This window comes from Colossoma macropomum, unplaced genomic scaffold (assembly GCF_904425465.1).
Source record: "Colossoma macropomum unplaced genomic scaffold, Colossoma_macropomum, whole genome shotgun sequence".
Classification (NCBI taxonomy): domain Eukaryota; kingdom Metazoa; phylum Chordata; class Actinopteri; order Characiformes; family Serrasalmidae; genus Colossoma; species Colossoma macropomum.
The window spans coordinates 276,253-293,103 of record NW_023494894.1 but is presented as its reverse complement, the minus strand read 5'-3'; the positions used below and the strand labels follow the sequence as shown (position 1 = coordinate 293,103).

The window sequence follows — 16,851 nt, the reverse complement described above, 5'->3', positions numbered from 1 at the left end:
ATATTTCAAAAATTAAAATGTTCTATTGTTGCAGCCCTAGACTGCAATAGTGAGTGGCATTTATTACATTTTAAGTGACAGCAACCGATTCTGGAATAGGCACAAGTGCTATTCTCAGAAGTTCTTGGGCACTGTTAAAATATTTAAAAAATCTAAACATTATTCAGAAGCAAGTGCATTTGCTGTAGATTTCCAGCAACTTGTAACCTTGTAAGTAAGCAAGCATAATCTGAAGTAAATTTCTATGCCAAACTGGAATGGACTATAGAATGGAGTATTGTAATGCTAAGAGTATTTTTGTTTGTCTTGATGTTGTGATTTCTGAAGTCGAACATTATTAATACACATTGGTAACGTGAAAAACAATCTTTTAAAACTTATGATTAGCCATTACCTTTATGTTTTGACATCAGGTGACCTGATACAATTAACTGTGGCTACTGGTGTCTCTAAAGCAAAATCCTTTCAGACTCAGTTGTCTTCTCACAGCACCGGGTCCTGGAAGCCCATTGTCCTTATAGTATATTGGCATTATAGTGATTTCCCTAAACTAAAACGTGCAGGGCAAAGGAACTCCAGGACCAGGGTTTGGAAACTCGAAGGGATGATGCCATAACATGACTTGGTCTTGGAAAATTTGGAAAAGTATTGTGTTTTCTATGACGATAGACTACTTATGTAGGATTATTTTGTTTTATACTGGCTAAAAGGTGTGAGTGTCAGAATTTTTAAACACATAACTACAATAATGAGAATTTATGGTAATGGCCCTTATCAATTTCTTTAGTAATGTGCTTGTAACCAAATTGTTACTTTCTTATCATTCACCTTTTCTAGTCCTCATGTTCTGCCAGTGTCCTCTCATGTCACAATTTTACAGTGTTCTTTTCAAAGATCCCTGATTGTGAGATTGCAAAGAAGTTGACAAGCTCAGTTTGCATTTAGAGTTATTAGCAGGAATTAGGAGCAGATTACATTGAACATTTTATGCACCTCTTGTGTTGACTTTGTGAAATAAAGCTTTTGTAGTTTGTAACCTTACATTTGGGTGTTGGTGTGTTTGTCCTTCTGTGAATGTGCACATGCTTATGTATATATGTCTGTGTGAAGGTGATGCATTCCCATGGACAGTGACAGTGGGCCAGTTCAGTATGTATACATTGCTGGGGCATCAGCGTTCTCTATCTCTGCTGGAGCCAATAGGCTGTACCTCCACCCTCGCTGTGACGTCCCACAAGCTGCAGCCCGGGCCCACAACAGGCTTTACCACTCCCGACTTTAGACACTCGTTCATCATCTGTCTGCATGTAGACTTGCAGCCGCTTCATCTGAAACTCTCCAACCCACAGGTATAACGCTACACTTACCATTATTTTTCGCTTCAGTGCTCTTTTCTGTCTTGGGCTCTCTCTTTTAGATTGGCTCACGATCATGTGATACTCCTTGATCAGATCAGAGTTACAGTCTAAAGTTGAATACAGCTCGATGCAGGTTGGAAATCTTACTCAAGTACAAATACTCTTTGTATATGATCTACAATACTGCATTCTACTTTACAGCGTGTTTTATGTAAATAAACACAGATCAGCCATAACTAATAAAATCAGCCATAAATAATTAAAATTACCTCCTTCTCTCTACACTAATTGTCCATTTCATCGGCTCCACTTACCATAAAGGTGTACTTTGTCGTTCTACCATTACATACTGTATTCGATCTGTTTCTCTGTAACATTTCTTACCCCCCTTTTACACTGTTCTTCAGACATGTACTTTGCTAGCAACAATTTAGCAACCGCATGGGATACAATAGCAACTACTTAGCAACACCTTAGCAACTGCCTTGGATACCATAGCAACCGTCTAGCAACCACTTGGCATACCATAGCCACCATCGGAATAACTTAGCAGCCACCTAGCAACAACCTGGAATACCAGAGCAACACCCTAGCAACACCTTAACAACGACCTTGGATACCATAGCAACCGCCTAGCAACACCTTAGCAACTGCCTGGAATACCATAACAACCACCTAGCAACTCTTCAGCAACCAATTGGGATACCATGGCAATGGCCTACCATCTGCAGCGCTTTGTAGGAACAATGGTTTCAATGCAGCTGCTGATGTAGCCCGTTACCCCAGAAGCATAGTCCTCTAGATCAACAGTACAGTCCTTTCTCACAGCAGCAGTTCTGAACACATCCCAGTTTGTACTGTCAAAGCAGTCCTGAAGCACTAGATCAGTTTCTTCATTCTATACTTTGATAGTTTTACTCACTGGAAGTGCTTGCTTGAGGAGTTGTCTGTGTGCTGGGTAGAGGAACACGGAGATGCGGTCGGACTGTCCGAAGTGCGGCCGAGGCACAGCCCTGTAGGCCCCCCTCACGTTGCTGTAGACTTGGTCGAGTATGTTGCTCTCCCTCGTCGGAAAGCTCACGTGCTGATGATACTTGGGGAGGACAGTCCTCAGGTTGCAGTGGTTGAAGTCGCCGGCAACAATGAACATGGCGTCCGGGTGCGCGGTCTCTTGTTTACTAATGACATCATGCAGCAGCCCCAGCGCCATGGCCGAGTTCTCGCGTGGCGGGATGTAAACAGCCCGAATAATCGCAGCGCTGAACTCTCTCGGCAGATAGAAGGATCTGCACTTCAACATCAGCAGTTCTAAGTTAGCTGAACAGTGTTTTTCAACAGTCTTTACGTCTGAACACCACCTGTTGTTCACGTAGATAAAGACACCGCCGCCTTTGTTCTTCCCCGACGATGCCATGCGGTCCCCGCGGTGGACAGAGTGTGTTTCTAACTGGATCACTGAGTCTGGCGTGCTGTCCGAGAGCCAGGTTTCCATGAGAATAAGAGCACAGCACTCTCTGATCTCACGTTGAGTTGTTATTCTGGTTCTCAGCTCATCCAGCTTGTTTTCGAGGGAGCAAACATTAGCTAGCAACAGGCTAGGTAGCGGTGGCTGTGTAGCCCTAGCCTTTAGCCTAGCATGTAGCCCCGCTTCCGCTTTAGCCGCTCTGTTCATCGGCTGCACCGCTCACCCGAGGCCGGTGCTGCTGGGCCTTGCCAGCTGGTGCTGGTGCTGGTGGAATACAAGCATAAAAGAAAGTTGAGGTCAGAAATGCTAAAGGTAAGTTCATGACGAATTTTACCGATCTCCAGGAGTGCCTCTCTACTGTAACTAACTGTTCCGTAGGTATACTGTACATTTAAAATAAATACTAAAGTTAAAATAAATAATAAATAGCATTGGTTGCAAGAGGAACACACAAAGACGTCTGCCACGGTGGGTGCCATCTTGGAGTTTAGAGTTGGTTCTCTGTTTGGGAAACTTTGTGAAGTTATTTTAGCTGAATTGCTAACCTTAGCTGGCTAATATGCTAATATTAGCTGATTACTTTGCTAACGGTGTCTGCTTTTGCTTTAGAGTTCATCCTCCATTGTCTGATAAACCAGGCTAGCCATTATTTTCACATAATTCCCAGTGCTACCATCTGTCTCCTTTCATAAATGCAACCAACATAAAATATATTTGGCTAATATTGCCTAAATAGATATCTGACTGAGTTGAGGTTGTACATAACTAATGGACAAATGTGGTACCCAGCAGTTGTATGAAGCAGGTAACAGTTAACATATCCATACTTTTCCCCTCAGTTATGAGAGAGAGCAGTCCAGATCAATCCGCAGGGGACCGCAGCACAACTCACATTACCACCCTTTTAATGCCGTTACAAATAATGTCCTTTTTGTGTATATTAAAATGCAGTAAATTTACTCAACACAGTTACTGCTGAAAGTAAACTGAAAGACAAAACTTAAAGATTTATTGCATTCGTTCATGAGGAAGTTATGTAAACATTTGAATCATGTAAATTAAAAGCATCAATTGTTCCAGTGCATTAACATAAATAATTTAATTCAAAGAAACTGCCCGGCTACGGGTTACTCACGAGTCTGTATAGATTAACAACATAACCTTACAATCTTACAGTTTTTTGCTCTAGAAGTCAAAGTGATTTTGTTCCAGTTGTGATAGGGATCTGTAAAACACTTTAATTTCTTGATTTATTTTTAATATATATATTGGTAATATATTGGTTAAAGTCTATATGTGATCTGTGACGTGATCCGCACACAACATGACAACATTAGTACTGTACCATATTGGTGTAGATGTTAACTGTGTTTTGCTAATATATTAAACCAGTTTTTGCTGCCTTGTTAAGAAAACTCTTTCTTGTTAAGCAAACAGATCAGTGTTAAGGTTTTGACCAACATTCTCGCTTGTCTGCTCATCAGAGTAGTTTATATCAGTAAACTGTATTGATTGAGTGCAGCGCGATCAGACTCTTACAGCTGATTGGTATCTGCCTCTCATGACAGAGTTTTCACTGTAATTGTAACTATTCACACAGGGCAAGTAGGATAGCTTTTCTCTGGTGACTACTTTATTGAACATGGTTGTCTGACTTGGCCAAAGGAGTGGCCATGTTTCATGCTATGGTAGCGCTGGCCACCCCTGGCCATCCCTTGGCTATGCACCCAGCTAGAGCACTTTTCTCACCTTGACCCAAATTTGGACACTGACACAAACTGACAGGCTCAAACCAGGTAGCGCGTAACATCCAGTGCCACACAAAACCTGCAAAGACTAAAGCTGTGTCCAAAAATCACATAATAATGCACTGTACGTTCTACTCTGAGTAATTCAAAACTAATGGTGGTGTGTTATTTTAACATACTGTTTATTATGTAAGTATTCAGTTTTGGATGCAGCCTGAGAATTCTTCACCTAAAAACATGAGGCTTTATATGGCAATTTACCATCAAGCATTATCTGTGGCAGTCATGAAAATAAAACAACAAATGTTACTAGGGGTGCAACGATTATTCAACTTAGTCGACTAAAATTGACAACCAAATTAGTTGGCAACTAATTTAGTAGTTGATTACTTGGTGATGTCATTATGCGCCTGTCTCACGCTCACTAGAAATGTTTTGACAACAACAGAGCGATGACTGCCTCAAGAACAAAATCCTCAAAAGTGTGGGAGCATTTCGCGCAACTCAGAAAAAAGGTTGTCAGTTGTGCTATTTGTAAAGCTGACCTTAGCTGGCATGGGAGCACACCCTCCATGATGGAGCATCTGAAGAGGAAACTTGTCGCTCACTACATGAAGATTCATCTTGGTAAGACACATCCCGTCCCAAACTGCATACTAGCACACTAAGTATGTGTAAGTGTGGAAAAATAGTGCATATACCATTAGAAGTGCACTCATTGGTGTAGTATGTGAAGTACAGAAATGTGTGGTTTGGAACGCAGCGATAGTTGCGCTAGCGAGCTAGTTAAGTTGGCTTGAAAAAGCCAACTTACTGTTCTTCGTAATCTTCTTATTAAGTTGGCTTGAAAAAGTAAATTGGAAAAGCCAATTTACTGTTCTTCGTAATCTTCTTCTTCTTCTTCTTCTTAATAAGTTGGCTTGAAAAAGCCAACTTACTGTTCTTCGTAATCTTCTTCTTAAGTTGGCTTGAAAAAGCCAACTTACTGTTCTTCGTAATCTTCTTATTATTATTATTATTAAGTTGGCTTGAAAACGCCAACTTACTGTTCTTCATAATCTTTTTATTAAGTTGGCTTGAAAAAGCCAACTTACTGTTCTTCGTAATCTTCTTCTTATTATTATTATTAAGTTGGCTTGAAAAAGCCAACTTACTGTTCTTCGTAATCTTCTTCTTAAGTTGGCTTGAAAAAGCCAACTTACTGTTCTTCATAATCTTCTTCTTAAGTTGGCTTGAAAAAGCCAACTTACTGTTCTTCGTAATCTTCTTCTTATTATTATTATTAAGTTGGCTTGAAAACGCCAACTTACTGTTCTTCATAATCTTCTTATTAAGTTGGCTTGGAAAAAGCCAACTTACTGTTCTTCGTAATCTTCTTCTTATTATTATTATTAAGTTGGCTTGAAAAAGCCAACTTACTGTTCTTCGTAATCTTCTTCTTAAATTGGCTTGAAAAAGCCAACTTACTGTTCTTCATAATCTTCTTCTTCTTATTATTATTAAGTTGGCTTGAAAAAGCCAACTTACTGTTCTTCGTAATCTTATTATTATTATTATTATTAAGTTGGCTTGAAAAAGCCAACTTACTGTTCTTCGTATTCTTCTTCTTATTATTAAGTTGGCTTGAAAAAGCCAACTTACTGTTCTTCGTAATCTTCTTATTATTAAGTTGGCTTGAAAAAGCCAACTTACTGTTCTTCGTAATCTTCTTCTTCTTCTTAATAAATTGGCTTGAAAAAGCCAACTTACTGTTCTTCGTAATCTTCTTCTTATTATTATTATTAAGTTGGCTTGAAAAAGCCAACTTACTATTCTTCGTAATCTTATTATTATTATTATTATCAAGTTGGCTTGAAAAAGCCAACTTACTGTTCTTCGTAATCTTATTATTATTATTATTATTATTATTATTATTAAGTTGGCTTGAAAAAGCCAACTTACTGTTGTTCGTAAATCTTCTTCTTCTTATTATTAAGTTGGCTTGAAAAAGCCAACTTACTGTTCTTCGTAATCTTCTTCTTCTTCTTCTTAATAAGTTGGCTTGAAAAAGCCAACTTACTGTTCTTCGTAATCTTCTTCTTCTTCTTAATAAATTGGCTTGAAAAAGCCAACTTACTGTTCTTCGTAATCTTCTTCTTAAGTTGGCTTGAAAAAGCCAACTTACTGTTCTTCATAATCTTCTTCTTATTATTATTATTAAGTTGGCTTGAAAAAGCCAACTTACTATTCTTCGTAATCTTATTATTATTATTATTATTATCAAGTTGGCTTGAAAAAGCCAACTTACTGTTCTTCGTAATCTTATTATTATTATTATTATTATTATTATTAAGTTGGCTTGAAAAAGCCAACTTACTGTTGTTCGTAAATCTTCTTCTTCTTCTTATTAAGTTGGCTTGAAAAAGCCAACTTACTGTTCTTCGTAATCTTCTTCTTCTTCTTCTTAATAAGTTGGCTTGAAAAAGCCAACTTACTGTTCTTCGTAATCTTCTTCTTCTTCTTCTTCTTCTTAATAAGTTGGCTTGAAAAAGCCAACTTACTGTTCTTCGTAATCTTATTAAGTTGGCTTGAAAAAGCCAACTTACTGTTCTTCGTAATCTTCTTCTTATTATTATTATTATTCTACGCTCAAAATATAAAATGCTACTCCTCCTACAGTTTTCGAGCTAGAACAACGAAACGTGGCAGGATCGTAGGACCCATACCCACGGGGTGCGCTTGTGCTTTTCTAAGCGATCCGATGTACGGTTTTCCCAAAATTAACGTTCAAAGTCGAATTTTTTTCCCATAGGGAATGAATGGCCGGAATATTGGCAGCATGCCACACATGATGTCACAATGGCCCATTAACTCACACACCCATCCAAACTGACGCACGGAGCCTAATGTCTCACCCACTCCCAGCCTAATGCTCAGCAGTGTCAGCACACATAATGATTTGTTAAGGTGGAACTGCTTTTAAGGTGGAATTGCACTTAGGTAGCACTGAATTTTAAGGTGGAACTTCTTTTAAGGTAGCACTGAGTTTACACTGACACTGAAATTAAGGTGGAACTGCATGTAAGTTAACAATGAATTAAAGGTGGAACTTCAATTAACATTGGACTAACTTTAAGGAGGCACAGAATTTAAGGTGGACATTTAAGGTGGAACTCTTTAAAGTAGCACTAAAATTAAGATGGCACAGAATTTAAGGTGGAACTTGGTTTAAGGTGGCAATGCAATTAACATAGCATTAAATTTAAGGTGGCACATAATTTAAGGTGGGACTTCATTCACAGTAGCAACTGGCAAAGAATTGCTATCCTCCACGGATACTGCAGCTTCTGCTTAGTAACATTTTGGCAGTATTTTAACAGCTATCAACAGCCTTCAACCATTTTAACTTTGACCATTTTAACCATTTTAACTTCTTTTAAGGTAGCACTGAGTTTACACTGAAACTGAAACTAAGGTGGAACTGCTTTTAAGTTAGCACTGAATTTAAGGTGGAACTTCAATTCACATAGCACTAACTTTAAGGAGGCACAGAATTTAAGGTGGAACTTCGATTAACATAGTACTAAATTTTAGGCGGCACAGAATTTAAGGTGGAACTGCAATTAACATAGCACTAAAATTAAGGTGGAACTTGGTTTAAGGTGAAACTTCATTCACAGTAGAACTTAGCAAAAAATTTCCATCCACCACGGATTCTGCAGATTCTGCTTAACATTTAGCAACATTTTAACAGCTATCAACAGCCTTCAACAATTTTAACTTTGACCATTTTAACCATTTTAACTTCTTTTAAGGTAGCACTGAGTTTACACTGAAACTGAAATTAAGGTGGAACTGCTTTTAAATTAGCACAGAATTTAAGGTGGAACTTCAATTCACATAGCACTAACTATAAGTTAGCACAGAATTTAAGGTGGAACTTCAATTAACATAGTACTACATTTTAGGCGGCACAGAATTTAAGGTGGAACTGCAATTAACATAGCACAAAAATTAAGGCGGCACAAAATTTAAGGTGGAACTTCTTTCATGGTAGCAACTAGCAACGAATTACCATACACGACAGATACTGCAGCTTCTGCTTAACAAAATTTTGGCAACATTTTAACAACTATCAACAGTGATCAACCATTTTAACGTTTTAACGTTAATTAACTGGCTTTTTCAAGCCAACTTACTGTTCTTCGTAATCTTATTATTATTATTATTATTATTATTATTATTCTATACTCAAAAAACTAAATGCTACTCCTCCTACAGTTTTCGAGCTAGAGCCACGAAACTTGGCAGGATCGTAGATCCTATACCCGCAGGGTGTGCTTGTGCTTTTCTAAGCGATCCGACGCACGGTTTTCCCAAAATTAACGTTCAAAGTCGATATTTTTTCCCATAGGGAATGAATGGGCGGAATGTTGGCAGCATGCCACACATGATGTCACAATGGCCCATTAACTCACACACCCATCCAAACTGACGCACAGAGCCCAATGTCTCACCCTCTCCCAGCCTAATGCTCAGCAGTGTCAGCACACATAATGATTTGTTAAGGTGGAACTGCTTTTAAGGTAGCACTGAATTTTAAGGTGGAACTTCTTTTAAGGTAGCACTGAATTTTAAGGTGGAACTTCTTTTAAGGTAGCACTGAACCTAAGGTGGAATTTTAATTAAGGTGGCACAGAATTTAAGGTGGAATTTCTTTAAAGGTGGCACCGAATTTAAAATGGAACTCTTTTCAGGGTGGCAATAAATTTAAGGTGGAACTGCAATTACCTTAACACTAAATTTAAGGTGGCACAGAATTTAAGGTGGAATTATCATTACATAGCCTTAAATTTAAGGTGGAACTTCAATTAACATAGCACTAAATTTAAGATGGCACAGAATTTAAGGTGGAACTTCAATTAACAGGACTAAATTTACTTAATTTAAAATTAAGGTGGCACAGAATTTAAACACACCCCACACCACACACACTCAACATACCCCACACCACGCACAATAAACATACCTCATACTACACACAATAAACACACAACATATACACAACACACCCCACACCACACAAAATAAACCCACAACACGTACTCAACAAACCCCACACCACACACAATAAACACACCTCACACTACACACAATAAACAAACACATTAAACACACCACACACAATAAACACACAATAAGCACACCACACACACTAAACACACCGCACACCCCACACAATAAACCCACAACAGACTCAACACACACCACACCACACACAATAAACACACAATAAGCACAACACACACACTAAACACACCCCACACCACACACAATGAGCACACAACACACAGAACATACACTCACACAGTAAACACAGAACATACACTCAACACACCCATACACACACACACACAATTAACACACCACACACACTTCACACAATAAACACAGCGCACACTCAACATACCCCTCACCACACACCCTCAACACACCCAACACCACACACAATAAACACACCACACACACTAAACACACCACACAAAATAAACACACCCCACACCACACACAATTACCACACCACACACTCCACACTAACACACAGCACATACTCAACATACCCCACACCACACACACTTAACACAATCAACAGACAGAACTTCTTTTAAGGTGGCACTACAATTAACATAGAACTAAATTTAAGGTGCCATAGACTTTAAGGTGGAACTTTATTTTAGGTAGAACAAAAATTAAGATGGCGCAGAATTTAAAGTGGAACTTCAATTAACATAGCACTAAAATAAGGGTGGCACTGAATTTCAGGGGGAACTGCAATTAAGATGGCACTAAATTTAAGGTGGAACTCCATTTTATGATAGCACTTAAATTAAGGTGGCACAGAATTTAAGGTGGAACTTCATTTAAGGTGGCACCAAATTTAAGGTGGCACAGAATTAAAGGTAGAAGAAAAATTAATTTGGCACATAATGGAATGGTGGAACTTCAATTAACATTGCAATAAAATTAAGGTGGAACGTCTTTAAGGTGGCACTCCAATTAACATAGCACTAAATTTAACGTGGCACAGACTTAAAGGTGAAACTTCATTCATGGTAGCACCTAGCAATGAATTACCATCCAATCAGATACTGCAGCTTCTGCTTAATAAAATTTTGGCAACATTTTAACAACTATCAACAGTGATCAACCATTTTAACGTTTTAACATAATTAACTGGCTTTTTCAAGCCAACTTAAAGTTCGTTCATGAACTTTCCCTTTCTAGTTAAGTTGGCTTGAAAAAGCCAACTTACTGTTCTTCGTAATCTTATTATTATTATTATTCTACGCTCAAAATATAAAATGTTTCTCGTCCCACAGTTTTCGAGCTAGAACCACGAAACTTTGCAGGATCGTAGGACCCATACCCGATTAGGTTGCTTGTGCTTTTCTAAGCGATCCGATGTACGGTTTTCCCAAAATTAACGTTCAAAGTCGATATTTTTTTCCCATAGGGAATGAATGGGCGGAATGTTGGCAGCATGCCACACATGATGTCACAATGGCCTATTAACTCACACACCCATCCAAACTCACGTACGGAGCCTAATGTCTCACCCACTCTCAGCCTAATGCTCAGCAGTGTCAGCACACATAATGATTTGTTAAGGTGGATCTGCTTTTAAGGTGGAATTGCACTTAGGTAGCACTGAATTTTAAGGTGGAACTTCTTTTAAGGTAGCACTGAGTTTACACTGACACTGAAATTAAGGTGGAACTGCATTTAAGTTAACAATGAATTAAAGGTGGAACTTCAATTAACATTGGACTAACTTTAAGGAGGCACAGAATTTAAGGCGGAAATTTAAGGTGGAACTCTATAAAGTAGCACTAAAATTAGAATGGCACAGAATTTAAGGTGGAACTTCTTTCAAGGTGGCACTGCAATTAACATAGCACTAAATTTGAGGTGCCACAGAACTTAAGGTGGAACTCTCTTTAAGGTAAAACTAAAATTAAGGTGGCACAAAATTTAAGGTGGGACTTCAGTTAACATTGCATTGAATTTAAGGTGGCACTGAATTTAAGGTGGCACAGAATTTAAGGTGGAACTTCAAATAACATAGCACTAAAATTAAGGTGGTACAAAATTTAAAGTGGAAATTCATTCACAGTAGCAACTAGCAAAGACTTAAAATCCACCAGGGATACTGCAGCTTCTGCTTAGTAACATTTTGGCAGTATTTTAACAGCTATCAACAGCCTTCAACCATTTTAACTTTGACCATTTTAACCATTTTAACTTCTTTTAAGGTAGCACTGAGTTTACACTGACACTGAAATTAAGGTGGAACTGCTTTTAAGTTAGCACTGAATTTAAGGTGGAACTTCAATTCACATAGCTCTAACTTAAAGGAGGCACAGAATTTAAGGTGGAACTTGGTTTAAGGTGGCACTGCAATTAACATAGCATTAAATTTAATGTGGCACATAATTTAAGGTGGAACTCTAAGTTAGTGCTAAAATTAAGGTGGCACAGAATTTAAGGTGGAACTCTCTTTAAGGCAGCACTAAAATTAAGGTGGCACAAAATTTAAAGTGGAACTTCATTCACAGTAGCAACTAGCAAAGAATTAAAATCCACCAGGGATACTGCAGCTTCTGCTTAGTAACATTTTGGCAGTATTTTAACAGCTATCAACCATTTTAACTTTGACCATTTTAACGTTTTTACCTCTTTTAGGGTAGCACTGAGTTTACACTGACACTGAAATTAAGGTGGAACTGCTTTTAAGTTAGCACTGAATTTAAGGTGGAACCTTATTTCACATAGCACTAACTTTAAGGAGGCACGGAATTTAAGGTAGAACTGCAATTAACATAGCACCAAAATTAAGGTGGCACAAAATTTAAGGTGGAACTTCATTCACAGTAGAACTTACCAAAAAATTTCCATCCACCACAGATTCTGCAGCTTCTGCTTAACATTTTGGCAACATTTTAACAACTACCAACAGTCTTCAACCATTTTAACGTTTTAACGTCATTAACTGGCTTTTTCAAGCCAACTTAAAGTTCGTTCACGAACTTTCCCTTTCTAGTTATTATTATTATTCTACGCTCAAATTTTGTTAACTTTTCACGGCCCGCAGTTTTTGACGTACAACCACCAAATTTTGCACAAACGTTCCTCATATACGGGAATAGTGCGCTTGGACCGATACGATGTACGGTTTCCGGAAAATTAACGTTCAAAGCCGATATTTTTCCCATAGGAAATGAATGGGGGGACTGTTGGCAGCATGCCAAACATGATGTCACAATGGCCACCTCTCTCACACACACATCCAAACTCACGCATGGAGCCCAATGTCTCCCATGCTCACAGCCTAATGCTCAGCAGTGTCAGCACACATAATGATTTGTTAAGGTGGAACTGCTTTTAAGGTGGAATTGCACTTAGCTAGGTCTGAATTTAAGGTGGAACTTCAATTAGCATAACAATAAATTTAAGGTGGAACTTCAATGAAAACACTAAATTAAAGATGACACAGAATTTAAGGTGGAATTTCAATTAACCTTTAAAATGAAAGTGGAACTGCTATTAACATAGGACTTATTTTAAGGTAGAACTTCAATTAACATAGCATTAAATTTAAGGTGGAACTGCTATTAACGTAATCACTAAATTTAAGGTGGAAGGGAATTTAAGGTGGAACTTCAATTAAACTAGCACAAAATTTAAGATGGCACAGAATTTAAGGTGGAATTTCAATTAACATAGCATTAAATTTAAGGTGGAACCGATATTAACATAGCACTAAATTTCAGATGGCACAGAATTTAAGGTGGAACTTCAATAAACATAGCACTAAATTTAAGATGGCACAGAATTTAAGGTGGAATTTCAGTTAACATAACATTAAATTTAAGGTGGAAATGCTACTAGCATATCACTAAATTTAAGGTGGAACAGGATTTAAGGTGGAGCTTAAATTAACATAGCACTAAATTTAAGATGGCACAGAATTTAAGGTGGAACTTCAGTTAACATAGCAGTAAATTTAAAGTGGAACTGCTATTAACATATCACTAAATTTAAGGTGGCACAGAATTTAAGGTGGAATTTCAATTACCATAGCAAACAATTTAAGGTAGCACTGCTAATATCACTGAATTTAAGGTGGAACAGAAATTAACGTAGAACTTTAATTAACATTGTACTAAAATTAAGGTGGCATACAATAGCACTAAATTTAAGATGGCACAGAATTTAAGGTGAAACCTCAATTAACATAGCATTAATTTTAAGGTGGAACTTCTTTTAAGGTAGCACTGAGTTTACACTGACACTGAAATCTAAGGTGGAACTTCATTTAACAATCACTATATTTTAGTTGGAACACAATTTAAGGTGGAATTGCCATTACATAGCATTAAATTTAAGGTGAAACTTCAATTAACATAGCAATAAATTCAACATGGCACAGAATTAAAATATCACTAATGGCACAGAATTTAAGGTGGAACTGCAGTTACCATAGCACTAAATTTAAGGTGGCACAGAATTAAAGGTGGAACTGGAATTAACATAGTACCAAATTTAAGGTGGAACAGAATTTAAGGTGGAACTGTCTTTAAGGTAGCACTGAAATTAAGGTGGCACAGAATTCACGGTGAAACTTCAATTAACATAGCACTAAATTTAAGGTGAAACTCTTCCTAAGGTGGCACTAAATATAAGGTGGAACTCCAATTTACATAGCACTAAATTAAGCTTGCACAGAATTTGAGGAGGAACTTTATTTAAGGTGGCACAGAATTTAAGGTGGAACTGCAATTACCATAGCACTAAATTTAAGGTTGCACAGAGTTTAAGGTGGAACTGCATTTAAGTTAGCAATGAATTAAAGGTGGAACTTCAATTAACATTGGACTAACTTTAAGGAGGCACAGAATTTAAGGTGGAACTCTTTAAAGTAGCACTAAAATTAAGATGGCACAGAATTTAAGGTGGAACTTCTTTCAAGGTGGCACTGCAATTAACATAGCACTAAATTTGAGGTGCCACAGAACTTAAGGTGGAACTCTCTTTAAGGTAAAACTAAGGTGGCACAAAATTTAAGGTGGGACTTAAATTGACATAGAACTAAAGTTAAGGTGGCACAGAATTTAAGGTGGAACTGGAATTAACATAGCACTAAAATTAAGGTCGCACAGAATTTAAGGTGGAATTTAAATTGACGTAGAACTAAAGTTAAGGTGGCAGAAAATTTAAGGTGGCACTGCAATTAACATAGCACTAAATTTGAGGTGCCACAGAACTTAAGGTGAAACTCTCTTTAAGGTAGCACTAAAATTAAGGTGGCACAAAATTTCAGGTGAAACTTAAATTAACATAGCACTAAAATTAAGGTGGGACAAAATTTAAAGCCCACGGATACTGCAGCTTCTGATTAGGAACATTTTGGCAGTATTTTAACAGCTATCAACAGTCTTCAACCATTTTAACTTTAACCATTTTAACCATTTTAACTTTTAAGGTAGCACTGAGTTTACACTGACACTGAAATTAAGGTGGAACTGCATTTAAGATAGCACTGAATTTATGGGGGAACTTCGATTACCATAGCACTAACTTTAAGATAGTTAATTAGTCTGTGGCACAGACTTTAAGGTGGAACTTCATTCACGTTAGCATCTAGCAACGAATTAGATTCCACCACAGATACTGCAGCTTCTGCTTAGCAACATTTTACTAATATTTTAACAACTTTCAACAGTCTTCAACCATTTTAACGTTTTAACGTCATTAACTGGCTTTTTCAAGCCGACTTAAAGTTCGTTCACGAACTTTCCCTTTCTAGTTATTATTATAATTAAGTTGGCTTGAAAAAGCCAACTTACTCTTCTTCGTAATCTTCTTCTTCTTATTATTATTATTATTCTATACTCAAAAAACTAAATGCTACTCCTCCTACAGTTTTCGAGCTAGAACCACGAAACTTTGCAGGATCGTAGATCCTATACCCGATTAGGTAGCTTGTGCTTTTCTAAGCGATCCAACGTACGGTTTACGGAAAATTAACGTTCAAAGTCGATATTTTATATATTTATATATATTTTTTTAAGGTGGAACTTCAATTAGCATAACACTAAATTTAAGGTGGAACTGGTATTAACATAGCACTAAATTTAAGATGGCACAGAATTTAAGGTGGAATTTCAATTCACATAGCATTAAATTTGAGGTGGAACCACTATTAACATATCGCTAAATTTAAGGCTGAACAGAATTTAAAGTGGAACTTCAATTCACATAGCATTAAGTTTGAGGTGGAACCGCTATTAACATATTACTAAATTTAAGGCGGAACAGAATTTAAGGCGGAATTGAAATTGACATAGCATTAAATTTAAGGTGGAATAGAATTTTAGGTGGGACTTCAATTAACATAGCACTAAATTTAAGATGGCACAGAATTTAAGGTGGAACCTCAATTAACATAGCATTGTATTTAAGGTGGATCTACTATTTACATATCACTAAATTAATGATGGCACAGAATTTAAGGTGGACCTTCAATTACCATAGCATTAAATTTAAGGTGGAACAGCTATTACCATAACACTCAATTTAAGGTGGAACAGAATTTATGGTGGAACTTCAATTAACATATCATTAAATTTCAGGTGGAACTGCTATTAATAGTCACTACATTTCAGTTGGAACAGAACTCAAGGTTGAATTTTCATTACCTAGCATTAAATTTAAGGTGGCACTTCAATCAACATAGCTCTAAATTTAAGGTGGCACAGAATTTAAGGTGGAACTCTTTTTAAGGTGGCACCAAATTTAAGGTGGAGCAGAATTTAAGGTGGCACAGAATTTAAGTTGGAACTGTCTTCAAGGCAGCACTGAAATTAAGGTGGCACAGAATTTACGGTGGAACTTCAATAAACATAGCACAAAATTTAAGGTGGAACTCTTCTTAAGGTGGCACTAAATTTAAGGTGGAACTGCAGTTTACATAGCACTAAATTAAGCTAGCAAAGAATTTGAGGAGGAACTATATTTAAGGTGGCACAGAATTTAAGGTGGAACTGCAATTACCATAGCACTACATTTAAGGTTGCACAGAGTTTAAGGTGGAACTCTCTTTAAGGTAGCACTAAAATTAAGGTGGCACAGAAATTAAGGTGGAACTTCAATTGACATAGCGTTAAATTTAAGATGGCACAGAATTTAAGGTGGAACCTCAATTAACATAGCATTGCATTTAAGGTGGATCTACTATTTA

The 16,851-nt window shown here is 37.3% G+C and overlaps 1 protein-coding gene across 8 annotated transcripts in view; it reads left to right on the top strand.

Annotated features, from left to right (window-relative positions):
* Positions 1-16,851, top strand: part of LOC118800430 (vacuolar protein sorting-associated protein 13B-like) — a 402,625-nt gene that overhangs the window by 152,925 nt on the left and 232,849 nt on the right. For all 8 annotated transcript variants that reach the window (XR_005006236.1, XM_036560640.1, XM_036560641.1 and 5 more), the window contains exon 24: positions 1,111-1,349. Coding sequence is in view for 7 of the 8 variants with exons in the window: in XM_036560640.1 (XP_036416533.1) it covers positions 1,111-1,349 (239 nt within the window). In the remaining variant the exon portion in view is untranslated. The remainder of the gene's footprint in view (positions 1-1,110; positions 1,350-16,851) is intronic.